This window comes from Caretta caretta, chromosome 3 (genome assembly GCF_965140235.1).
Source record: "Caretta caretta isolate rCarCar2 chromosome 3, rCarCar1.hap1, whole genome shotgun sequence".
Lineage (NCBI taxonomy): Eukaryota > Metazoa > Chordata > Testudines > Cheloniidae > Caretta > Caretta caretta.
The window spans coordinates 206,864,524-206,892,247 of record NC_134208.1 but is presented as its reverse complement, the minus strand read 5'-3'; the positions used below and the strand labels follow the sequence as shown (position 1 = coordinate 206,892,247).

The 27,724-nt window shown below is 46.0% G+C and overlaps 1 protein-coding gene across 6 annotated transcripts in view; it reads right to left on the bottom strand.

Annotated features, from left to right (window-relative positions):
- KIZ (kizuna centrosomal protein) overlaps positions 1 to 23,874 on the bottom strand; it is a 102,213-nt gene extending 78,339 nt beyond the window's left edge. For 4 of the 6 annotated variants that reach the window (XM_075127274.1, XM_048842427.2, XM_048842428.2 and 1 more), the window contains exons 1-4: positions 23,698 to 23,788; positions 6,832 to 9,583; positions 5,321 to 5,383; positions 979 to 1,138 (exon numbers count right to left, since the gene is read on the bottom strand). In XM_075127274.1, coding sequence (XP_074983375.1) covers positions 979 to 1,138; positions 5,321 to 5,383; positions 6,832 to 6,956 — 348 coding nt within the window. In that variant the 5' untranslated portion in view covers positions 6,957 to 9,583; positions 23,698 to 23,788. Of the gene's footprint in view, positions 1 to 978; positions 1,139 to 5,320; positions 5,384 to 6,831; positions 9,584 to 23,697 lie in introns of all 6 variants that reach the window. The other 2 variants (XM_048842430.2, XM_048842429.2) reach the window with 2 other exon arrangements.
- Positions 23,875 to 27,724: the final 3,850 nt, after the last annotated feature.

The following is a 27,724-nucleotide window of genomic DNA, read 5'->3' as shown; positions in this document are numbered from 1 at the left end:
CTATGTCTAACATAACAGCCTCATCAGTCAATTAAGGCCAGATCTACACTACAGACCTGTACCGATATAACTACATTGCTCAGGGGCACGAAAAATCCATGCTCCTGAGCAATGTAGTTATATCAACCTAGCCCCCCGTGTAGACAGTGCTATGTCAACGGGAGCTTCTCCCATCAACACAGCTACCGCCTCTCAGGGAGGTGGATTCACTACAAGGGCAGGAGAAGCTTGTCTGTCAGTGTAGTAGCATCTTCACTAAAGCGCTATGGTGGCGCAGCTGCACCAATGCAGAGTTGTACGTGAAGACAAGCCCTTAAAACTCTTCCAATGGCATCAGCAGAGGCAATATAGAAAAGTAAGAGGAAAAGTGGTGAGCAAAGCAGGACACCACCAATTATACTAGGATGGTCTTCCAGCTGGTTTCATGACGTGTTTTTTATTTTGCTATGCCAAATGCAATGATGTTTTGTTACAAAAGTTGAAAACCATCTAGTGAAAGAATAAAAATCTTGGAAAGAAATCATTAGGAAAACTTTGCATAACCTTCCCAAAGTTCCAATTTAACTGATCATGGAACAGCAGCATCTACTTGGCTAATAGTTGGCATAACAACAGTGAACTACAATATTATTGCAAACACATGGCGCAATCCTGCAAGGTGCTGAGCATCCTCAATTCCTCCTTGCTTCCAAGGGATTTGAGAGCACTTGGCATCTCACAAGAGACGCTCAGCACTTCACAAAACTAAACCCACAAACTATAATAAAGCCTTACAGACTACCCATTTGTCTACAAGGTCACATTAGCTCATTTCAGGTTTCCCTACTCCCAAAGGGACAAATATTAAGCATTGCAAAAATACATTACGAGGATTCACTGATATCTGAAATGTTGATGTGCATAACACGTTGCCAAAGTCAATCTAGTTTCCTCTGTATTATTACAACTGTTGTATTATGGTATTTAAACAAGTATTACCTTCAATTTCTGAAGTGCCTCTGAACTTGTAAAAGTCCTAAGATGAGCTTCAATACGATCAAAGTCCTTTAAAAATTCTTGGTTTCGCAACACAGCATTTTTTTGCCGTTCACGTATTTCTTTTAAGTATTTTTTTAGTTTTATGAAGTTTACTTTCGCCCTATGGGGGGGGAAACAAGACTTTTTATGATGTACAGTGAAATCAGACGTAACAATTTGACAGTTTATTTATGGGAGAGAGATTTTTTAAAAAATGCTAGTACAGTATTCAGTATTACTCTTTTTCTCCTAAAAGCCTAAGTATAGATCTGAGCAATTTATTCAGGGCTACATTATAAATGGCAAGATGCTACACCTAAGTAACTTAGATTTAAATTTTATTTTAAAATAGCATTCAAAAGGACACAAAAATAAGTGGACAAACAAACTTTCCCAAAAAATCCACTATATTTTCAGACTTCATGCATTATATTTCTAATTCCAACCAATTTATATTAGTTCACATTAAAAATTAGTTGGGTTTGTAAGGAACGGTGTTTGTTGAATGATTGTCATATAGACAGGAACGTTAAGTCTTCCAAACTGCCAGTGTTTTCAGAGAAATTCCAACTCATCTAAAGTAATATCAGATAAAAAAAGAGAAACAGACAGACAGTCAGTGGAAATGAATAACTCAGTATATTGATTTCCCCAGCCTTTTCACACGTTTATTTTCCAGTATATGAGCCCTACTCAGACAAAATGCACACATCATCATGGGAAAGCTATCTGCTCTCTCTGGAGAGAAGGATGGATTTCTTAGTGCCAGACAGACTTTTTAAAAACAAGAAGTCCTAGGCTGACTGTCCATAAGCCATGGGAGATCCCATCCCTGTATTAGTGAATCAGGGTACATACTGAACATATTCTGTACTCATCCATCATCGTTCTCATGAGCTTGGCGATATAATAGACAGTCATGCTGGGTTTCTTTCCCAGAACTTTCTATTTCTATTCCTCAAACTTATTTTAAGAAATTCAATAATATTTTCAGAACATTCCTTTGGGGTACAGGTAAGAAACCTAGACTGACTCTGAACAAATTATAGCTCCCCCTATCTCTGGGAGAATTTTGTTTTCCCAACTTGGAAAACTAGATCTCCTTTTTGTTAAGCCAGACATCTTTGTGGCTGTTAGATATGACCACACAACCCCCACATTGGGTTCAGAATGAATGAGTATATACAATCTCCCAGTTAACATCATTGTGGGATCAAATTATTATAGATTTGATGGCTCCAGAGCTCCCACAATCACGGCTGCGAGGCTAGCTTGGTCAAACCTGACTAGAAAATTCTGCTTCCATCCCTAGCCTTAAAAATCAGTGGCAAAACCTTCATGTGGAGGGACTGGATGGACAAAACCCAGAATTGTTATTATTTTGGAAGAAACGTCTTAGATTTATTCAGCCAGCAGTAACCTTTTACTATTTTTGGCCCAAAAATCTCTGCCAAAGATTGATAATTTGAGTTGCTTAGAATAGAGATTTGGATACACAACTATCTCTGTCCACTGAATACACTATTATCTAATGTTTAAAAAGCAACTAGAGACCCGAGTCTACAGCTTATTCACCAAAAGAAATTTTTTTGAATATACTGGTCCTCACATAGGTTAATGGTAATGGGCCTCATAAATGCTGACCACTGTTGGAAATGTAACTCCCTTGGATTCTATATTAGCACATATATTTTGGGAGTGTCCCGTATCAAGAATTTCTAGTCTGAGGTCAGTCTAAGAACCAATTTCATATTTGATGCTAAATTAGAGTCCTCCCCCTTAAGTTTCATTCTTGGAAATATTCCTGATACCTGAAGTTTACCTGGTAACAAGGCAGCCTGGTTCCAATGTGCAGCTTTTGTTTCTAAAAAATTATTCCTGCAAAAATGGAAAAGTCTATCCCCACAAATATTAATGCAGGGCTCAGTGAGATCACTGACCTCGCAGCTAACAAATGACTATCATTCTGCAGAAAAAGAAAGCCCAAAAAATTCAAAGCAATTTGAGCTGGTTTTTAAGAGGTCTATGATTAAAGTAGACCCTAAAGATAGATATGTTGCTTCCCCTCCCTTTATCCAAACCCTATTTATTTACTTTGTGTATTCTGATGAGTCTGGTATTTTGGTATATGTGTTGTATCAGGAAAAACTGATTAAAATTATATATATTTTATAAAGGACAGTTATGCTTGGGTAGACTCTTATGGCTTCAACTTTGGGAAGGCAAAGAGAGGGTCGAATTAGCATTACATGTTTGCCCGACAAGGAAGTACCCCACTGGAACAAAACCACCAGGGATGCTCGTGGAGCGTCAGTGGGCCAGCAACTGCAGAAGGCAATTTTAGCCAAATAGAACGGTGTTTTTTAAGAGATCAAAACTGTATATCTGTAATATTATTTATTTCAGAATGCACAGTGATGGTTTATTCTTCCTTCTTGGTGATTCAATTTCACTGTATATACAGAGCATTTCTACAGCATCAATCCCTCATACAGTATCTTTTAGAACTGATTTGATACATTTTACCATTCAAAACTCTTTTACTTACACATGAATTTTTTCTCTACCTTAATTATTTTATTACTAGAGAAAGCTGCATGAAAACTGGAGGATATTTTCTATATTTTTCACTTGCCACATACTAGACAGTTTTTCAGGTTGTAATTTGTAAAGTTAGTCTTAGAGGATGTATCTTTTGAATCAGAGGAATATATATGTTATTAGATCTCTCATGAAGTTTTCCAAAGATACAATTCTACATGCATGTGTTTTCAGAAGAGATTGAAGAAGAAAGATTCTTCATTTGTATTATATGAAGCATCACAGCAAGGACTGTCTTTCTATATGTTTGTAGAGAGCCTACCCACCACTGTGGGGTCCTAATTCTGACCAGAGCTTCTTGGCAAATACCATAATACAAATCATAAATAACACTTGCCAGCAGTCTCAATTTGGCTAGAAGAGAGGCAGGTTTTTGCCTCCTGTCCAGGCTCCCCTTTCCTACCCATGACTGCTGGAAGTAGGGAAAAGAAAAGTTTTGTGAATACCACAAGGCTGTTTTTCCCCGCAGCTGTCACTGATGCTTTGACTCCTCCACTCCCAGCTCTGTGCTTTTCTTATCACAGCCATGCTCATTCCCACTTGTGACTATGCAAGTTGTAGAAGAGGCAGTCATCTCTGTTTCATCAAAATAAAATTCTATCCTCACCATTAATATATCTCCTGGGTGGCTGTGGTATTTTGGTTTTTTTTAATTTTGGTTATTTAAAAGTCAAGTACAAGAAGCTATCAGCAGAGACTGGCACCACCTTGTCCAAAGTCCCAGTCGAAGCAGCATGGCTCAGTCCAGGACCTGGGCAACAATGGCTTAAATCCCATCAACAAGAAAAAAAAAGGCAGAATCAACGAACGTAATAGAACTGAGTCAAAAAGCCTTTGGCCCCCAGTGCTTCCATCTCTGGTTACCTCCCTTGTACTCAAGAAGGTTATAAATCTCTCAGTCTGATAGAGTTGCTACTCCCTTGAAGTCTCAAGCTATTCTACCCTTTCCCTTCCTCTTCCTCCCTCTTAATACTTGGGCTTGCCCTCATTAGCTAAAGCAGCTGAGAGTATGTCTCTCCATAACTGACATTTCTCACAACTGAGCAGGGGCAGGGCTGGTCTTGCAGTCTGTTTTGTGGGGGATTTATAGACCCCATCATACCAGCACACACCTTTTATTTTCTAGTAGTGGCAGTATACACTGTGGAAAGAATATTCTCCTGTTGATGTCCATGGGTTAATTTATATTTACTTTAATGGGATTCATTCACACGCATCATGGAAAGAATTTGAATTCTGGAAAGCTGAACATTGGGGTCTATTTGCTCAGGGACAGTTTCTATTTGTTTTTATGGGACACGTAAAATATCATCCTTTTTTTAAGTTATCATAAAAGACTACACTTTATGGCCAGGGTGGTAAACTTCCATAACAATTGTCTGAATCTTCCTCATATGAATTAGATCACCAAGGTTTTGCAGAAAGAAAGTCTAACAAAGTCATACACAAAGTTTCAGTAATAATACAGAGTAAGGAGAATATGGTCACATTTCATTAGACACTCAAGACATTTTTCATCAACTGTTTCTGCTACTGTAACAGACAGACATTTAATAAGCTCCTATATTATATTGAACATGTGAATATTAAATTCTTTTTTAAACTGACAAACTTTACAATGCTATTTCAAAAGCATATAGTGATCTCCACATTGTCCTAATGAAAATAAAATAATGCATAAGTAGTATTTTAATAGACTTACATGTATGTATCAGATTTGCTGTACTCAAACAGTTTTCTTTCCAATTCCAGCCTCTTTGTTTCACTAAACAAAAAAGAAAGGAAATACAGAATGATCAAGCCATTGTTCAAATGTACAACTTAAGCTGCCAAAGAGTAAAGAAAACACAGTATAAATTCTTTGGGGACAGGGACCAGCATTTTTATTACATGTTTATACAGTGCTTAATACAGTGGCCCATGATGCAGCTGGACCTTAAATTGTCAGCAAATCAGCTTTCCCTTGAGAATAAAGAGTGAATACTGGGCAAAGCTCTCCAGGCACATTAACAGTTAAATAGATAAGCTTCTTTGTTTCTAGCTCATAGCAGTGGAAAATTTACTCACATTACATTTTATTTCTTCATAAGAAACAAATCAACTAATCATAGGACACTGTTGGGCCTACCAGCTACATTACCCTCCTGAAGTCAGAGCCCTACAGGAGGGAAAACTGGTGACCGGACAAATACATTAAGCAAATAAACTTTTTTAACAGTAATAGATTTGTAAAGTTTTAACTAGTATGTCAATGCAGTTACATTTTTGCTGGTGGATGAAAACGTTTCTCCAGATATGTGCATGGAATGGTTATAATTGAACAAAAGCACGCAGTTAAAGTAGTTGTTGGAGAAGATGAACACCAATCCACCTGACAATGCTGTAAATATGCTATTTTTGAAACAACTATAAATAATTTAAGAATCCAAAAATACTTCAGAAAATTCAAACACATTAAAATTTATAATCTCCAATATGCCCCTTCAAAAATATTCAAACCAGAACAAGCTATTCTACCCTATGTTATTAGATCAGAACAGAACAGAACGGAATTAGCAAATTACAAAGGTATCACTAAAAGGAAAAGTCTTTGGCGGTCTTAAATATGATGTCACTGATGTACCAAAATAAGTGTGATTATGAAGAACCACTGGTGGGAGCAGAAGCCTGCAGAAAGTGGCTGACAAACATGACATGAAGGCCTTCTATGAAGAATTCTGAGCTGCATGCAGCCCAAAATCCAGTGGTACAGCCCCAGTCCTCACAACAGATGGTAACCGGCTGCTCACAGACAAAGGTGCTGTTCTCTCTCATTGGGCAGAGCACTTTGATAGTGGACTGATAGTTCAGGAGACTATGTCCGATGAAGCCATTGACTCACTCCCACAGGATCCTGTCCTGCAGGAGCGGTCCAGGAACCCTTCTTTAGATGAGATTACTAAGGCCATCAAACAACTATCCACAGTCTGCAGGCCCTGATAGCATTCCACCCAAAGTGTACAAATGTAGACATGCCCTCATGCTCAGGAAATTCACCAGCCTTTTCAAGACTATCTGGGGACAGGGTACTATGCCCCAGGAGTGCAAGGATGCTTGTATAGTCCAGCTATACAAAAGGAAGGGAAGCATATCTATCTGTGACCACCATTGCAGAATCTCACTGCTGTCTATAGCAGGGAAAATCCTTGCATGGGTTGTGCTCAACGGGCTTACCTCTCACCCAGTGGACTCGGTGTATCCAGAGTCACAGTGCAGTTTTCATGCTGGCCATGGCACCATGGACAAGTTGTTTGCAGCCCAACAAATACTAGAGAAGGCCAGAACAAGGATCCATACATAGTGTTTGTTGACCTGACCAAGGCCTTTGATACGGTGAATCATGGGGGAACTCCTTCATAAATACGGCTGCCCGAAGAGGATTGTCGTCATCCTCTCATTTCACGATGGCATGATGGCCAGGGTAATGGAGTGTGGTCATTCATCAGAAGCCTTCCCTGCTACCAGTGGCACCAAACCAAGTTGCGTAATGGCTCCAGTCTTCTTTGCCACCGTCTTTTCAGCCATGCTCTTGTTCGCAATCCAGGACTTCGACAGAGGTGTTCACTTCTGGTTTAGATTGGATGGGGATCTATTCAGTCTACATTGACACAAGGGCCACACTAAGGTAACTGAACAGCTACTTAAAGAGCTCTTGTTTGTTGATGACTGTGCCCTCATTGCACACACACTCAAGGACATTTAGCTTAATTGTGCACCCCTTTGCCTATGCCTCAAAATGCTTCAGCTTCACAATTAGCCTGAAAAACACAGAGGTCCTGTACCAGCCAGCAACAGACCACCAGCATCACAAGCACCATGATCCCATCATCACAACTGACAACACACCCCTCAACTCGGTCAGGCAATTCTGCTCCCTGGGTAGCGTACTTTCCAGCAACCATGCTGGATGATGAGATCACTCAGTGCCTGGCAGAGGCCAGGTTGGCATTTGGGAGGTTCACCCACAGGAACTAGGGGGAACGTGGAGCCTACCTCAGAACCAAAATAAAAATCTACCATGCTGTTCTACTCATCTCACTCTTCTGTGAAACATGGATGCTCTATCAACATCACATCAAAGCTGGAGAGCTTCCATCCCCACTGTCAAAGATCCATATGCAACAGCAAGTGGCAGGACAGGATCCACAATACTGAAGTCCTTGAGAGATGCTAAATCCATTGCACTAAAAGCATGGTCATCAGGACTCAACTTCGGAAACATAGTCCACATGGAGGTTTCCCGTATACTGAAAGTGGTGCTCTACACAAATAAGTGTGATTCAAATACAGAACACAGCAATGCCTCTGTGCAACAACTGGGCTTCGAGGAAAATAAACAAATACTTTGAATGATATGAAAAACTCTGTCGCTGGTTTATGGACGACCTTAATCAAGAAAAAATAGCATAAGGGGAAAAAAAAGAAAAGAAAAAAAAAAAAGAGGCCAAAGGGTGAAGATGACGACCTGGTCACACAGCTAACTTGTGATTGGCGGGAGTGGAGTTCATTCCAGGAGCAACCTCGCCACCAGAAGCAAGATTCCCCCAGATCAGGATACACCAACTCAAAGCAGCTCCTGACCCTGCCATACCAGATGCAAAACCTGCAGATATATCTCCACTGCTACAATGATCAATATCTCCCACAACACACCTTTCAATATCCATGGTTTCTACCTACGCCTATCATAACACGTGGTGTACATCATCCAGTGCAAACGCCTCAGTAACAACTATGTGGGTGAAACCAGACAATCACTATGCTTCCAAATGAACTCTCACAGAAAAATGATAAAAGATAAACACACCATGTCACCCATGGGTGAACACTTTTCACAAAGCAATCACTCCATATCTGATCTATCAGGCCACCATCCTCAAGAAAATCTGCACAGCACCTTCAAAAGACAAGCCTGGGAGCTTAAAGTCAAAATTTTGCTAGATACTTAGCTCCGGTCTACACTACAGAATTACTTCGGTATAACTACGTTGCTCAGGAGTGTGAATAATCCACACTCCTAAGCAATGTAGTTATACCAACTTAAGCACTGGTGTAGACAGAGCTATGTCAGCGGAAGAGCTTTTCCAGCCAGCATAGCTACCACCTCTGGCAGGGGTGGATTAAATAAGCCGATGGGAGAAGCTCCCTCCCATTGACTTAAAGCGTCTTCATTAAAGCACTACGGCTGTACCGATGCAGTAGTTCAAGTGTAGGCCTGCCCTAAAAATCATGGTGTCAAAGACACGGGATTTATCGCTCATTACAATCTGTAACCCACTAACCCTCCTTTGCCGTAGAACTGCAGGGGTGTTAGCTGCCCACTTCACCTGGAAAGGTCTCTTGTGACATGAATTCACTCCTTATGCTTAACAATTTGTTCCACCTTGTATTTTGCTGTAACACCCTGAGTACCTTTCCCAGACCTGAAAAAGAGAGCTCTGTGTAATCTCAAAAGCTTGTCTCTTTCACCAACAGAAGTTGGCCCAATAAAACGTATTACCTCACCCACCAGGTCTCTCGAATATCCTGGGACCAACTTGGCTATAACTACACTGCATGAGTAAAAAGTCTAATATAGTAGATGTAGAGGTTTGCAGTGGATTTATATTACTAATCCTGCATCTAACAAAGAAAGTACTCCAAATTATCTTATGCAACCTCAAAATCTTTTCTGGCTTTGAATATCAAGTCTACAAATTGTTGCAAATAATTGCACTCCTGATTTCTGCTGTCGTGTTCAAGATTGACAAGTTCAGCCTTGGGCTGTCTCAATATATCAAAGATGTTTGCTGTACAAGCTTGGTGATTAGCAAAAGTTCTCAGGTTTCCACACTGATTTTAGGAAACCAAGAAGATTGGAGTCCATATTAACGTAAACTTAGCCTTGTCCTTCTGGGTCTTCTTGTACACCAAGCATCGGAGACAGCTGCAGGAACAAGGAACCACAAGTAAACCACAGGAACAAGGCATCCATCTTACAAGTTTACCTCCACCAACGTCTGAAGATGACTGGTCTTAAGGTTTGATCCACATATGTACTTAGGTTCCCTAAACCCCAGATTTAGGTCCCTAAGTCTCAGGTTTTGGCACCTAAGTCCCAGTCTTCATTGAGATCCACAAAATTCTTACTGAGCCCTGTAGGCACCTAAATTCACTCAGCACCTAAGTTTCTGCCTCTGAGCATACACACTGCTGCCTCGTTCTAGGAGTGGGGATGCCTATCTCCAGCCTAAACCCCAGAGCAAATCACAAAGCAGGAAAAGATAGGTGAATAACAGTGTTCAACTAAGCAAGACACATGCAGGGCCCAATTCAGTAGGCATGCTTAGAGGCTGCTTAGCGGATCAGGTCCCATTCACAATCCAGGGGAAGAGGAGCCCATGCTATAGCATTTAGTCCAGTAGTCAGAGCACTCATCTGGGATATGGAAGATCCAGGTTTGACTCCCAACTTCTCAACCAGAAGGAGAAGAAGGAAGATCACTGTGCAAACCCTACGTCTCAAGTGCACTTTCTAACGACTGAGCTATGGGATGAGTGTGAACACGACTCTGTAGTCGGTTGTTAGGGTATCCACCTGGGAGGTGTAAAACCCCAAGTCTAGTCCCTCTCCTCCAATCACTCTTTCATTATTCAACTACAGTACAACAGCTTCAAGAGAAGAGATGGACAGAGCCCCACACCCAAGTATCTCATAGCTTGGTGGTTAGAACACTCACCACCAAAGGGAGCAACCCCTGTTCAAATCCTTTTTCCCCCCTCCGGCAGAGAGGGGGGGAAATTGAACCTAGGTCTCTCACATCCCAGGCAAATGTTCTAACCACAAGGCTAAAAGCTATACAGTGCAAATATCCTCCTCCAGCTGCTGTGTGTGAACACACTGGGACAGACCAATGGCCCATCTGGCCCAATATCCTGTCTTTTGACAGTGACCAGTGCCAGATGCTTCAGAGGGAAGGAACAGAACAGGGAAATTATTAAATAATCCATCCCCTTTCATCCAATCCCAGTTTTTGGCAGTCAGAGATTATGGGACACTTCGAGCACGGGGTTGCATTCCTGAGCACCTTGGCTAATAGCCATTGATGGACTCATCCTCCATGAATTTACCCAATTCTTTTTTTAACCCAGTTATACTTTTGGCCTTCACAACATCCCCTGGCAACAAAAAGGTGCTAGGTCCTGCCCATCAAGAAGACCCATTGAAATCAAATGAACCATTGTGGAACATCAAAGGGCAAAGTCTTTAGTTGCATTCATCCTCCACCCATGAAGAGGAGGTGTGTGCATGAAGTCGTCCCATTGGCTTGAACTCTGGGAGGAAGAGAATAAAAATCCCTAACAAGAAGAAACTGTATTTCTATACTGCTTGGACTTTGGGAGGGCAAGATTTCTAAGCATAAGCAAGGGATTCCCCAGGTGTTTAGCCCAGGTTAGCCCTAAAGGGCATATAGAGCTTGACTGTGCATTGTATGAACATGCTGTCATGCTGTCTGCAGTGCCTCAATAGCCAGAGTACCAACCTCAGGACAGACTGTTAAGAAGCCAGGCACAAGTCCCAAACTGGTTGTGAATTCTATACTTAGATTTCATCAACTAATCACCAAGTGTAAACTCCTGAGGCACTATACCAGCCTTAGCAAGGAGTTACAGACAGTCTCTTTAGGCACTCCAATCTACCTTCCCACCCAGATAAGCCTGCTTTTGTGATCCCTTACACTAAAAATCACAATATTCAGGTTACTCCCAGTCACTTATCCCAGGTCAATTGCACCTCAGATCCCACATCAAAAACAACACTTGTGGCCAATACTACAGACGCTCCCCAACTAACGCAAAAGTTCCGGAATGCCTTGCGTAACTCAAATTTTGCATAAGTCAGAAACGTATCTCCGACCATTATGCAAAAAAACCCACACCACTCCTATTTCTAGCTTACAGAACTTTTTCCGTAAGTGCAGATTTTAAATCGGGTTTGCGTAACCCAGGGAGTGTCTGTATAATAAACTTTCTCAAGATTTATTAAGAAAGAAAAAGAAATAGGACAGTTATTTACAAGGTTAAAGCAGGTAAACATACACCAACAAATGAGTTACGTTCTAAGGTTCCAAAAGTTGGTAGAAGCTGCTGTAACATACAAGCTCTATATGCCCTTTAGAGCTAACCCGGGCTAAACACCTGGGGAATCCCTTGCTTATGCTTAGAAATCTTGCCCTCCCAAAGTCCAAGCAGTATAGAAATACAGTTTCTTCTTGTTAGGGATTTTTATTCTCTTCCTCCCAGAGTTCAAGCCAATGGGATGACTTCATGCACACCTCTCCTCTTCATGGGTGGAGGATGAATGCAATTGAAGTCTTTGCCCTTTGATGTTCCACAATGGTTCATTTGATTTCAATGGGTCTTCTTGATGGACAGGACCTAGCACCTACTGTAGAAACCCAGCATTTTACATTAATTAATGCCTCTTTCCTGTTTGATGACTTACACAACTACAGAGGGTTACAATGCAAACACTTACTACCACCTTATAACAAGGGGCACTGACGTTATAAATGAGATTAACACATGCAACATCATACAAGTGATTTATTAAGTCTAAACACCAAATGCAAACACCTATATTAACAATACTAACACACAGGTGAGCCAGACTGGTTTCCAGCTAGGCATTTCTCAGCGTTCAGTTGAGACCTAGGACCTTGTGTGATGCTGGCAGGCCAGATGCCAGCACAGGCCAGGTACCAGCACATGCCACGTACTTCCTTTTGTTTGTTTTAAACCTGCAGCCTATTAATTTCCTTGGGTGACCCCTGATTCTTGTGTTATGTGAAGGGGTAATTAATGCTTTCTTATTCACTTTCTCCACACCATATATGATTTTACAGACCTCTATCTTATCCCCCTCCCCCTTAGTCCTCATTCTTCTAAAATGAGCAGTCCCCATCTTTTTAATCTCTCCTCCGATTGAAGCTGTTCCATACCCCTAATCATTTTTGCTGCCCTCTTCTGTACTTTTTCCAATTCTAACATATCTGTTTGAGACAGGACAACTAGAACTGCATGCAATATTCAAGGTGTGGCCAGCCAGTGGATTTCTGTAGGGGCATTATGATATTTTCTGTCTTATCTCTCCCCTTCCTAACAGTTGCTAACACTGTTAGTTTTTTTGACTGCCACAGCACATTGATTGGCTCCTGATTCAGTCACGAACATCTGATCCCAGCCTGATGGTTTAAGCTACAATACCATTTCCCACTCTCTGATACAACAGATAAAATGTCAACAGGAAATATATTGCTTAGTTTGGTTTTTGAGGATGTTCATTTTCCTTGGTCCCACTTGGGCTCCCCACCATCCCTATAACTGGCTTGTATGTCAGGTGTTTTGATTTAACAAGGGTTTTACTGAAAGTGGGATCTTCTTGGAGTTCTATCAAACAAAAATGCTTAAAGTGTTAGGGATCAGACAGTCAATGTCTGGAGTATCGTCATCTGGGAAATTCTAAATGGTTAGTGTAAAGGCCTAGAGTAGCCTGAAATGTAACTTTGCCTAATAAACTATGTGCAAAGCGGATTCCCTTCATATCAGTTGGAGATAGTCGCTTTAGCCCTTGCCTAGTTTGTTTGTTTTTTTTAAATGCAGATGGTATCAAACAAAATACTTACTATGTCTTTTTCTAAGCCACACCACACTGTGGATACCTTTATTTTCACGTAAAAGACCAAGTCAGTCAGCCTGAGGCTTCCCTTTGGCTCGCACAGTTTTGTGGTATGTAACACTGGCTCTTCACAATAATGTAAAACATTTTGTTTAATAGGCAAGACTAGCTAGCACTCCTGAGCATTCTACCAGTGAGTCTAAGGGAATCATTTTCAAGCCACACAGAATCTTCAGGTTTCAGAGGAACAGCCGTGTTAGTCTGTATTCGCAAAATTGAAAGGAGTACTTGTGGCACCTTAGAGACTAACCAATTTATTTGAGCATGAGCTTTCGTGAGCTACAGCTCACTTCATCAGATGTATACCGTGGAAATATATATCCACGGTATACATCTGATGAAGTAAGCTGTAGCTCACGAAAGCTCATGCTCAAATAAATTGGTTAGTCTCTAAGGTGCCACAAGTACTCCTTTTCTTTTTACAGAATCTTCAGGTTCTAGAGAGGAAGAATGATCAAGTGGTTAGGGTGCAAATCTGAGACTTAGGAGACCCAGACTCAACTCCCTGTTCTGCCACAAACTTCCTGTGTGATCTTGGACAAATCACTTAAGGCTTGTCTAGACAAACACTTAGTTCATGGCAAGCTAGGGGGTAAATCTACCCCACCCTAGCTTGCCACACAGTAAATGTCCATGTGGATGCTGCTGTCACAAACTAAAAAGTTCCCAGATGCACTTTGACATACCCCATTTTGAAATGGGAGCAAATCAAAGAACACTAGGGAGCTTTTAGCATGCAGCAACAGGGTCCACATGGACACAGTGTGTGGCAGGCTAGTATGAGGTAGATTTACACCCCCGCTTGCTGCAAAAAAGTTTGCAAACAGACAAGCCCCTTAAGCTCTCTGCCTCAAGTCCCCATCCATAGAACAGGGATAACAGTACTTCCCCTATCTCATACAGTGTTGCAAGGCCAAGTACCTAGAAAATTGTGAGGTGCTCACATACAACAGTAATGAGTGCCACAGACGTATAACAGATCAATTTGTTTTACAATTGCCTATTCTGCCATCCTGATATAGACTAATCAGTGTTTCACAACCAAAGTAGCATCCAAGCTTACTAGTGAAGGGCTGCTTGGGGGAGCCAGTTCAGGGAGAATTAAAGTGGATGACACAAGGTTGCACTGAGCTCCAGCTGAAAAACTAATATTTCCTGATGCCTTAAATTTGCAATCTCCTCATACTCCTCTAAAATAAGGCACAAAAACCTTATATAAGGCAAGAGATTGATTAAATTTCAAGATGAAACGTATGGTTTCTTCAGAACTATGAAAGTTAACACTCTCAGAGAGAGCAGCTGAGACTTGAGAGAGGCAATGAATTGCTGGGACAGTGTGACTGTTTTACTTATCAATTCCAGGAAAGTTGCTATTGTCAAAATCTCCTTTAGCAAACTGTTCTTCTGCCTGCATGGGTGAACTGTGACAGCTATATCAAAGCCTGTTCTCCAAAACTGTGTATGCACGGTGCATGCAAATATCTGTTAAAATGTAAAGATAATTAGTAGGTCTATAGTTTTGAAATCTTGTTGTAGAGGACAATTAAATATTTTCCCATATGCTTAGTACAGCACTTAGCTATACAAGTTATTTACTTGATTTTCACACCTCTTATATAAGAAGATTCCGATTCTCACCAACAGTCACGCACAATTATTTAAGTATTGAGTAATCACAACATGCTCAGATCTGTACGTAATACAGAAGACAGTCCATCCTCCAATGAGCTCACTGTCTTAGATACCAAGGGCTTGAATCTCCACCGCCTTGCACCTAGTGTAGCAATTAACACCTGTGCCCAGTGGCTTACACAAATGGTAACATTTTATATCAAGTTATCACAGGTTGACATTACTATACAAGGTGCACGGCCTAGGAGAATGAAGACCATACAATACAGTCCAAAATGTAATCTCATACATTCAACAATAACGTACACTCTCGTACACCTGGGAAGGAGGGGAGTAGGGGGAGGAATCTTCATGAAATTGGTGGATTTTTATTGTATGTACAAGCCTTAGTGGCTTATTCTTGAAATGTCTCACAAAAAGAGTGAGATTTGAGGACGGATTTAAAGGAGGAGAAGGGAAGTCACTTGGAACTCCTTTCTTCTTCAGCAAAAATAAGATGGGAGGGGAAAAATATAACCAAGTAGTAGATCCCTTTTATGCGCATATCTTCTTAATATTGTCCCAATATTATGTTTGAACATAACCAATCACTTAAGGGAAGAATGTAGGCCACTACAGGATGATGCAAAGCTGTCAGGAGATTTAGTGCAATATTAGCATTCCTTGAACTTATAGATACAGGGTAAAATTTTCAAAAGGGCCTTAGGTTCTTAAATTACTGGGGTGCTTTTGAAATTTTTAGCCTTAATCTAGTGAGAAAAATCCTCAGATTCTACACATTTTTTTAAAGTGCCACTTAATCACTACAAAATGTTGAAATGGCCAGCGTTCACATCGGACCTACAATAAAGGTAACGTTACAGAAGCCTTTGCAGCACTGGTATTAATATAATTGACAATACTAGTGCAAACACAAAAGTAAACAAACATGCGAATTTAATTTCCTTTAGAAATGGGGAGAAAGGGAGGGAAGGAGTATGTTCCAACTGGAGAAGGCCCACTGGATATTACTCTTTTTAGACATCTTGTTAAAACAAAACTAGATAGAGCTGTTCAGACATATCCTGAGTCTGGCCAAGATATACTTGGCTCAGGACCTGGAGTGGAGACAGAAGTGACATTATGCCACCTCTCTGTTCCTGATTCTGGGGAGGGGGTCACTTAAAGTTGCTTTAAATTACAGCAGCTGGTGACAGCATCTTAAGGCTGGGTGGTTTCAATGGCACAGGATCACCAGCACAACATTTTCCAGCCATATTCTCTGTAACAGGCATGGGGTCAGAGAGAGAATGTAAGAAGCAGATGGCATAGAGCCAGCTCTCCCAGATTTATGCCACCTGGCGTTTCCCCTATGCAAGAGGAATCACCACCTGGCTTTAAGCCAGCTTTCCATCCCTCTTTTCCCCTCCAGAGTGATGCTAAGAGGAAGGCACTAGGCCAAGTACTCAGTCCATGGCTTTTAATCTTTATATCAATATTGTACTAGAAACAATAGATGTGAAAAATGTAAAGTTGTTAACAGTATTTTTCTAAGGCCATGATATGCTAGCTACAAGTAAATACTGTCCCTTAGTTTTTGCATTACCACCAAGATCTTGGACAGGTGGATTTTTTAAATCCAGAAACACTTTCTAATTGAAGCAACTTATTATATCCAGTCTCACTATCCTGCTTTCATGAACATCTACACTGCGCTTAAAAATATACTCAATTGGACAGCCTTAAAAGGTTCTTCTACACTAGGAGTCAGATTTTTAAAGGCTCCCCATCCAAGCTTTGTAACCTGGTGCATGGGGTCGCAGCACCACTCAGGTTTGGCCCAGCCATTCCTGTCATGACGGATGGGCAGCTGGGCCAAACTTGAGTGAGGTATTTAGGCTCCTAAAGATGCAGATAGGTACTTTTGACAATCCCAGTAGAAACCTATCTGCATTTTTAGGCACTTGAATGCCTTTAAAAATCTGGCCCTAGTTCCTTTGGAAATACAGTTAGGCCCAGCCTCCCTCCACACTGGGTCAGAATTAGGGTTGAAGTGCTGGGGCAGACGGTGCATATATTTAATCGTGGGTGTGACCTTCCCCTGGTATTATCTGGATTGGTAATCTGCTAGGTCACTCCAATCCTTGACTCTGGGAGCCAGCCTTACCTGGCTCTGCTTTGAGAACCCCCACTCCTGGGCTGTTCTTGCACAGCCTCTGGCATGTAAGCTGCTCCTTGGATTGTACAAATGAATGACACTAGCCAATATCTCTGGTCCCAGAGACAACCCTAGAAACCTCCGTCTTGCAGTGTCAAGTTATGCCCACTGGATGCTGCAAATTTATATGAGTTTGTCAATTTAACAAAGAAATTGATATGTACCAGGTTTGTTATCCCAAGGGGAGTCTCTGACACTCTTCAAACCAAACACACGGCTTCCGGTAGAATAAACAAACAGATTTATTAAGTGATTATAAGTCAAAGCATAACAAGTCTGATTTGGTCAAATGAAATAAAAGCAAAACACATTCTAAGCTAATCTTAACGCTTTCAATGTCCTTACAAACTTAGATGCTTCTCACCACAGGCTGGCTGGTTGCCCTTCAGCCAGGCCCTCCCCTTTGATCAGCGCATCAGTCACTTAGTGGTGATGTCTGTAGATGGAGGTGGGAGAGAAAGGAAAAGCATGGCAAACGTCTCTCCCTTTTATTAAGTTCTTTCTTTCCTCTTGGCTTTGCCCCTCCTTCAGACTCAGGTGAGCATTACCTCATCACAGTCCCAAACTGACCAAAGGAAGGGGGGTGACTCACTCGAGAGTCCAACAGATCCTTTGTTCCCGTGAGGCTGGGCTGGGTTTATCCCATACATGAGGTGTGAACTGCCCCTCTGCTCTTAGAGAGCTTTTTCCTGGGCTTATTTTAAGCCATGAAGATACATTTTCAGCCTCATAACTATATACACGAAATTACAACCTATAACATTACTGTAACAACTACTATAACATCACTATAACAACAATGAGTGTTCTGAAAACACCCAACATGACAAACTTTGCAGTAGATATCACACAATCATTTGACAAGGATGAACATGGGGGTGCTGGGTGTTCCCCTGAGGTACAAGGCATCACAGTGGGTCATAAAAAAGACAAAAATGCAGTTGGTGGATTGCCTTACTAAAAAGGTCGGGAACCACAGCAGCAATACAAACTTCCCAACAGTGCTCCATCAGTGTGACCCTGTGCCCCCAAGGGACCTTTTTTGTTCAGCCTCCATGATCTCTTTTTTCAAACTGCCCAAACCACTTGGTAATTAGTGTCAATTGTAGTGGTGTTTTCTGCAATGCAGACACTTGTCCAGTAGGTAACTGAGACTACCAATTCATTTCACACAGCTTGAGGTATTACTAAAGGCCAAACTTTTTAAAAGTGACTAGTTATTTGGGGTGCCTCAACCAGAAATACCTTAAAGAATCCTGATTTTCAGCACTTTCTGAAAATCATGCCCTTTAAAGTGTGTTATGCTGTGACCCAAAAACCGAGGGCATATAAAATCACTAGTTTTTTTTAATTTAGGCTGTAATTATAACAACTTCTGTTAGAGAAGCGTGCATATATATGGCCCTTTAAACATGTGTGTGTCCTCAAACTGTTGGTTTCCATTTTTGTTTGTTTAAAAGTCGTGTACCATTTTGAAAATAGGGCCAAGTCAAAGTGCCATCTGTGTCACTTGAAAAGCTCAGAATATCAGCAACAGATCAGCAGCTGCTATAGGTGTTATTCACAATACCAGCCTACACATCACAAAAGTGGTGTGTTAAAGAAGCTAAATAATTAACTTAAGAAGTTTAACGATCTGTATACGTACTTCACACTCGACTGCAAAATATAACTGCCTGACATAAAATAATAAAACAAAAGGAAGTGGCAGAAGTATCATCCTTTGAGGCATTTAAAGCGACTTAGGCCAAAATGTAGTTCTGTTTAAAAAACAAAGTTTTAAACACTCCTAATAACAGAAGTGGTTTAATGGCTTTTTTCCCCCCGCCAAATTTTTCAAATGAGGACATTTTAATTTAGATGCATTTAGATGCTCTCCTGCTGCGTGTGCAACAAACATGGTGCCACTGTGCCAGAGTTTACCAAATGCAGGAACATTACTTAGTGCAGTAGCCATCAGACTTTTTTTTAGGCTCTCACTAACTCGGAGATCTCTGCTTAGGTCCTGGCTCGAAAACTTACTTGGTGTCTATGCAGTATCCAACTAACTTCTGTGAGGCTCCACGCTACCGAAGGGCAGAACAAGCTGCCGGGGCCAAAGACACCACCCTCCTAAACTCTCAGTCCCAATTCTGCATCCTCCACAAATAACCAGTTCTTGGTTACAAAAAGACATAACTTCAGGACAGTATTAAGATAACATTAAGTGGCTTTACAGCAGTGGCTTGGTTATGATCAATTTAGTCTCTGTGTTGTTTATTTCCTTTCCCTAGACTTCCTATTTATTTGGGCCAGCTTTGGGGTGGGGGAGTGTAGGAGAAGGGAAGTCCGATGGATAGGAGGAGCTAGAGGTCTACAACAGTGTGTGGGGCAGACTGACAAATAGAGGCTGGAAGTGAGGAAGCAAACAGGGTGTGCTGGGAGGGACAGTCAGAGAGGGAAGCTGGGCAGGGGGGGTCAGACAGAAGAGCAAAGATGTGCAATTGATAGGGACAGAGGAACAGACAGACAAGGAACCTGGGAAAGGACAGACAGACAAGGGGAGCCCAGGAAAGCAGGACAGGCAGAGAAGGGGCTTGGGGAAGGACAGACAGACAGACAAGGGGGGGGCGCGCGCCCAGGAAAGCAGGACGGGCAGAGAATGGGGCTGAGGAAGGACAGACCGACCGACCGGGGGGGGGGGGGGGGGAGGAAAGCAGGACAGGCAGAGAGGGGCCCGAGGAAGGACGGACAGACAGATAAGGGGGAGAGCAGGAAAGCAGGACGGGCAGAGAGGGGCCTGGGGAAGGATGGGGGGAGGGATAACTCAGTGGTTTGAGCATTGGCCTGCTAAACCCAGGGTTGTGAGTTCAATCCTTGAGGGGGCCATTTAGGGATATGGGGCAAAAATTGGGGATTGGTCCTGCTTTGAGCAGGGGGTTGGACTAGATACCTCCTGAGGTCCCTTCCAACCCTGAGATTCTATGATCTATGACAGACAGAAAAGGGGGACAGGAAAGCAGGACGGGCAGAGAAAGGGGCCCGGGGAAGGATGGACAGACAAGGGGGGGCAGGAAAGCAGGAGGGGCAGAGAAAGGGGCCCGGGGAAGGACGGACAGACGGGGGGGGGGGCAGGAAAGCAGAGAGGGGCCCGGGGAAGGACAGACAGACAAGGGGCGGGGCTGGAAAGCGGGACGGGCAGAGAGGGGCCCTGGAAAGGACAGACAGACAAGCGGGGGGGGGGGGGGACAGGAAAGCAGGACGGGCAGAGAGGGGCCCGGGGAAGGACAGACAGACAAGTGGGGGGGGGGGGGGAGACAGGAAAGCAGGACGGGCAGAGGGGCCCGGGGAAGGACAGACAGACAAGGGGGGGGACAGGAAAGCAGGACGGGCAAAGGGGCCCGGGGAAGGACAGACAGACAAGGGGGGGGGACAGGAAAGCAGGACGGGCAAAGGGGCCCGGGGAAGGACAGACAGACAAGGGCGGGGGGCAGGAAAGCAGGATGGGCAGAGGGGCCCGGGGAAGGACAGACAGACAAGGGGCGGGGGGCAGGAAAGCAGGACGGGCAGAGAAAGGGGCCCGGGGAAGGATGGACAGACAAGGGGGGGCAGGAAAGCAGGAGGGGCAGAGAAAGGGGCCCGGGGAAGGACGGACAGACGGGGGGGGGGGGCAGGAAAGCAGGAAGGGCAGAGAGGGGCCCGGGGAAGGACAGACAGACAAGGGGCGGGGCTGGAAAACGGGACGGGCAGAGAGGGGCCCTGGAAAGGACAGACAGACAAGCGGGGGGGGGGGACAGGAAAGCAGGACGGGCAGAGAGGGGCCCGGGGAAGGACAGACAGACAAGGGGGGGGACAGGAAAGCAGGACGGGCAAAGGGGCCCGGGGAAGGACAGACAGACAAGGGGCGGGGGGCAGGAAAGCAGGACGGGCAAAGGGGCCCGGGGAAGGACAGACAGACAAGGGCGGGGGGCAGGAAAGCAGGACGGGCAGAGGGGCCCGGGGAAGGACAGACAGACAAGGGGCGGGGGGCAGGAAAGCAGGACGGGCAAAGGGGCCCGGGGAAGGACAGACAGACAAGGGGCGGGGGGCAGGAAAGCAGGACGGGCAGAGGGGCCCGGGGAAGGACAGACAGACAAGGGGCGGGGGGCAGGAAAGCAGGACGGGCAAAGGGGCCCGGGGAAGGACAGACAGACAAGGGCGGGGGGCAGGAAAGCAGGACGGGCAGAGGGGCCCGGGGAAGGACAGACAGACAAGGGGCGGGGGGCAGGAAAGCAGGACGGGCAAAGGGGCCCGGGGAAGGACAGACAGACAAGGGGCGGGGGGCAGGAAAGCAGGACGGGCAGAGGGGCCCGGGGAAGGACAGACAGACAAGGGGCGGGGGGCAGGAAAGCAGGACGGGCAGAGGGGCCCGGGGAAGGACAGACAGACAAGGGCGGGGGGCAGGAAAGCAGGACGGGCAGAGGGGCCCGGGGAAGGACAGACAGACAAGGGGGGGGGGACAGGAAAGCAGGACGGGCAGAGAGGGGCCCGGGGAAGGACAGGCAGACAAGGGGGGGGGGGACAGGAAAGCAGGACGGGCAGAGAGGGGCCCGGGGAAGGACAGGCAGACAAGGGGGGGGGGGGGACAGGAAAGCAGGACGGGCAGAGAGGGGCCCTGGAAAGGACAGACAGACAAGCGGGGGGGGGGGGACAGGAAAGCAGGACGGGCAGAGAGGGGCCCGGGGAAGGACAGACAGACAAGGGGGGGGACAGGAAAGCAGGACGGGCAAAGGGGCCCGGGGAAGGACAGACAGACAAGGGGCGGGGGGCAGGAAAGCAGGACGGGCAGAGGGGCCCGGGGAAGGACAGACAGACAAGGGGCGGGGGGCAGGAAAGCAGGACGGGCAGAGGGGCCCGGGGAAGGACAGACAGACAAGGGCGGGGGGCAGGAAAGCAGGACGGGCAGAGGGGCCCGGGGAAGGACAGACAGACAAGGGGGGGGGGACAGGAAAGCAGGACGGGCAGAGAGGGGCCCGGGGAAGGACAGGCAGACAAGGGGGGGGGGGGACAGGAAAGCAGGACGGGCAGAGAGGGGCCCGGGGAAGGACAGGCAGACAAGGGGGGGGGGGGGGGACAGGAAAGCAGGACGGGCAGAGAGGGGCCCTGGAAAGGACAGACAGACAAGCGGGGGGGGGGACAGGAAAGCAGGACGGGCAGAGAGGGGCCCGGGGAAGGACAGACAGACAAGGGGGGGGACAGGAAAGCAGGACGGGCAAAGGGGCCCGGGGAAGGACAGACAGACAAGGGGCGGGGGGCAGGAAAGCAGGACGGGCAAAGGGGCCCGGGGAAGGACAGACAGACAAGGGCGGGGGGCAGGAAAGCAGGACGGGCAGAGGGGCCCGGGGAAGGACAGACAGACAAGGGGCGGGGGGCAGGAAAGCAGGACGGGCAAAGGGGCCCGGGGAAGGACAGACAGACAAGGGGCGGGGGGCAGGAAAGCAGGACGGGCAGAGGGGCCCGGGGAAGGGCAGACAGACAAGGGGCGGGGGGCAGGAAAGCAGGACGGGCAAAGGGGCCCGGGGAAGGACAGACAGACAAGGGCGGGGGGCAGGAAAGCAGGACGGGCAGAGGGGCCCGGGGAAGGACAGACAGACAAGGGGCGGGGGGCAGGAAAGCAGGACGGGCAAAGGGGCCCGGGGAAGGACAGACAGACAAGGGGCGGGGGGCAGGAAAGCAGGACGGGCAGAGGGGCCCGGGGAAGGACAGACAGACAAGGGGCGGGGGGCAGGAAAGCAGGACGGGCAGAGGGGCCCGGGGAAGGACAGACAGACAAGGGCGGGGGGCAGGAAAGCAGGACGGGCAGAGGGGCCCGGGGAAGGACAGACAGACAAGGGGGGGGGGACAGGAAAGCAGGACGGGCAGAGAGGGGCCCGGGGAAGGACAGGCAGACAAGGGGGGGGGGACAGGAAAGCAGGACGGGCAGAGAGGGGCCCGGGGAAGGACAGGCAGACAAGGGGGGGGGGGGGGGACAGGAAAGCAGGACGGGCAGAGAGGGGCCCGGGGAAGGACAGACAGACAAGGGGGGGGACAGGAAAGCAGGACGGGCAGAGGGGCCCGGGGAAGGACAGACAGACAAGGGGGGGGACAGGAAAGCAGGACGGGCAGAGGGGCCCGGGGAAGGACAGACAGACAAGGGCGTGGGGCAGGAAAGCAGGACGGGCAGAGGGGCCCGGGGAAGGACAGACAGACAAGGGGGGGGGACAGGAAAGCAGGACGGGCAGAGGGGCCCGGGGAAGGACAGACAGACAAGGGGGGGGGGCAGGAAAGCAGGACGGGCAGAGGAGACGGCGAGACCGCGGACAGACGGAGAAAGACGGACAGACCCGACTGGGATGCCAGGGGGCAGACAGGAAAGTGAACACGGGACCGGTGGCCAAGGGGACTTCGGGGCACAGACGGGCCCCAGCGCCGGGCGGGCGGACGGGCTCGGCTCCCCCGGGGGCCCGGAGCAGGCGGGGCCGACCCCGGCTCCTCACCTGTCCCGGAGCCGCAGCTGGAGGCTGCCCAGGATCGCGCAGTAGCCGCCGGGCTGAGGGCGCCGGGATCCCCCCGCGGCGCCAGGCCCGGGCGCCCCGCACATGCCGCCCTGTTTACACCGGTGTCCTAAGCGACGGCTCCCAGCATGCAGCGCGGCCGAGCGGACCCCGGAAGAGCTGGGCAGGCAGAGGAGCCTCGTTCTCAGTCCCGAGGGCGGCCCAGGCCCCGCCCCCCGTTGGCGGCAGCCTGGGAGGGGGCGGGGTCTCGTTCTCTCTTCCTCCCCCCCACCCAGTGGACCGCACGGCGGGCAGTGCAGCGCAGGCCCCGCCCCTCGCTTGTCCATAAGCCCCGCCCCCTGCGCCCCTTGCTGCTGGCCCCGGGGTGAGGGGGGACAGGTCCCCCAGAAAGGCCATGGACAGGCCTTGAGATGGGGCCCTTAGTCACCTGGCCCCTGGGAGCTGGCCAGTGCCCTCCCTGGCCTCTGGCTTCTCACAGCCGCCCCCAGGGGCCCGAAGAGGAGAAGGCGATGACCCTCAACTATGCCCCCCACCCCAGCTTTGTTGCCCCTCACTGTGTCCTTATGGCTCTTCCCAAAGGGCCCCGCTTGTTTTGTGGCATGAATCTGTGCCATAGGATTGGGCCCCAGAATCTCAGTTTCCCTCTAAAAAAAATATATACGGTTTTAACCCTCTTGCTGAGGGGGGAAATAAGCTTGAAAACGTGACCGGAGTATGACCGAGGTAGTAACATTTGCCTGAGTCTGCAGACAGCTTGGTAGCAGAGCGCCAAGTCACCCCAGTCCATGCCCTGTGGACTGTGATTCTTTGCTCACAGTTTTTGGCTTGTTTTTTGCATGATGCCATATAAGCCAGGCATTTTGCTGCAGCTGTTCATTCAATGTTTTGCCTCTAGCTCCTGCCTGCAGCTGCCTCTTGCTCCCCACAACTGTGAATCGATTGGATTGGATTACAATGCATGTGGCCTGTACCGTTCCATGAAACATACTAAACTTCCCTTACATTCCAGAGACACTGTTTATCATGTCCCCATGCCACAAAACAGGGTTATGTGTTTTCCTTTAACCTTTCCCATTTTTTTCCTTATTTTTTGTACTTGTTTGCTGTTTAATAAATTGTATTTGCTTTGAACTGTATGAAATGATCAGTGAGTCAGGGAAGCATCTAGTGCAGAGAGAGCACCCCAGAGTGGGACACCCTAGCCCCTGCCCTAAGTGACCACGACAAGACTGAGGGTCGAGCCCCCCAGGAATCCTGGGCCCATCCTTGTTGGGGTTATGAGGATTCTGCCACACAGGAGAGTGGAAGGGGAATCCTCGAAGTCAGGCAGGCCTCTGGGTAAAGGAAGTGGGAGTAAGGACTCAGATCCTTTCGCTAGCCCATTTCAATGGGGTAGTATATAAGCTAGGAAAGTTCCTCACAATAGCGGCACGATTCCTCCTCTTACATTGGCATTGCTGGCAGAACAGAGGTGGTGGTCAACAGCTCACTAAGAGAGCTGACCGGGAGAGGCCTAGTCCTGCTACTCACCTGAGTAATCTTTAAATACAGCAGTAATTCTGCTGAAGTCATGGGGCCTACTCCTGGGAGTAAAGGTCTGAAAGATCCAGCTTCAAATCAACTATTAGAGGAGAGGTTTCAGAGTAGCAGCCTTGTTAGTCTGTATCCGCAAAAAGAACAGGAGTATTTGTGGCACCTTAGAGACTAACACATTTATTTGAGCATAAGCTTTCGTGAGCTACAGCTCACTTCATCGGATGCATGCAGTGGAAAATACAGTAGGGGGATTTTATATACACAGAGAACATGAAACAATGGGTGTTACCATGCACACTGTAACGAGCGATCAGGTAAGGTGAGCTATTACCATCAGGAGAGGAAAAAAACCTTTTGTAGTGATAATCAAGGTGGGCCATTTCCAGTAGTTGACAAGAATGTGTGAGGAACGGTAGGGGGGAAAACTAAACATGGGGAAATAGTTTTACTTTGTGTAATGACACATCCACTCCCAGTCTTTATTCAAGCCTAATTTAATGGTATCCAGTTTGCAAATTAATTCCAATTCAACAGTCTTTCGTTGGAGTCTGTTTTTGAAGTTTTTTTATTGAAGAATTGCGACTTTTAGGTCTGTAAGCGAGTGACCAGCGAGATTGAAGCGTTCTCTGACTGGTTTTTGAATGTTATAATTCTTGACGTCTGATTTGTGTCCATTTATTCTTTTACATAGAGACTGTCCGGTTTGGCCAATGTACATGGCAGAGGGGCATTGCTGGCACATGATGGCATACATCACATTGGTAGATGTGCAGTGAACAAGCCTCTGATAGTGTGATTAGAGGGGATTCTCCCTTACAGTTAAGGATCTGTACTGGGACTCAAAAGAACTGGGTTCAGTATTCCTGGCTTCTTGTGTACCCATGGGCAAGTTTCTTTTTCTTTTTGTGACTCATTTTCCCCATTTGTAAAATGTGGAAAATACAGTCCCAAGATGTTGTGAGAATAATTTCATAAGTAGTTGGGGGGTGCTCAAATACTATGGTAAAAAAAAAAAGGTCAGCCTCTAAACCAGTGGTACTCAAACCTTTAACAGAAGAAATGCTACACTGAGAGGAGGTGCAGACAGCTCCAAAAGGTTTAAATGTATTTAGAACAGAAAAGTGATCAGTACACATTGATAATAAAATGATTAATGGCATTAGTCACAATCACCCTCCATTAGAATAACTGTCCTAAAGCTTAGAGACTAACCAATTTATTTGAGCATGAGCTTTCGTGAGCTACAGCTCACTTCATCGGATATGCATCCAATGAAGTGAGCTGTAGCTCATGAAAGCTTATGCTCAAATAAATTGGTTAGTCTCTAAGGTGCCACAAGTACTCCTTTTCTTTTTGCGAATACAGACTAACACGGCTGTTCCTCTGAAACCTGTCCTAAAGCTAACACACTAAAGCATCAGTATTTACTTACATTAGTTGATTACCCATACAACAGAGAGAGAGAGAGAGAGAGTGTGTGTGTGTGTTTGTTCGTTTGTTTGTTTGTTTTGCTTCAGGTTTCCTTGACCCTGCCCCCAGGGCGATAACCACATGGCAGTCAGGGCATCACTTGAACTTGTGAAGAGAGCCACATTCCAGGCTCTAAAGAACCGCATGTGACTCAAAAACTGCAGATTGAGTAGCCCAGTTCCTACAGTAACTGACCACTTCTGCAGTTCAGGATACTTCTGTCAGTTTTTAGTGTTCTGTAGCGCTACTCCTAGTGAATCTCAATACTTCTTAGTTTCAAATTTGGATAACAAATTTTAAATTTAAAGTAAAAGGCATTACTGGATACCTGCAGTAGTACTTAACAGCCTCTAAATTAACTTTCATCACTTGAATAACCATAGCTGCTGCCTGGCTTAGCCCTTACATATCCACTATAAATAAATGGCTCTCATAAAGATATGGGAGGTTTTAGCTCATGGAAAAGCTTACACACTCAATAAGACACATATGCAAAGGATTTGCAGATTTGGGAGCCTTTTATTATTGAATTCACACAAAGTGTGATTAAAAGAAAAGCCCTGCTGTTCTATTTTCTTTCTATTGAAAGCACATAAATGCTATTCAGGCCTCTGTTGCAGGATGATTTCATACCTACTGACAACCAGAAAGGCAGTTTTGCAACTGATCCCTATTTCTACCATATTCTGAACAAAACCCTGGACCTGAACATGCCTGAAATTTGGGAGGTTTGAAAGCTGGATCTGGATCCAGACTTTATAAAACTCAGGTCTATCAATCCCTGATGTTTCCTCCAACACCTATAGGGAAAATAATTGAACCATGCTCAGAATATATCAGGCTGCTTAAAAATCAAGAAATAAGTGTTGTAATGTCTGGTCTGCTCCTGCACCATGGAAATCTATGGGAATTTTGTCATTGACTTCAGTGGGTCCAGAATCATATCTGCCCTCTCCCGCATCAGTGTTTCCAACACACAGTTTTCCTCACAAGTCTTGCTGTA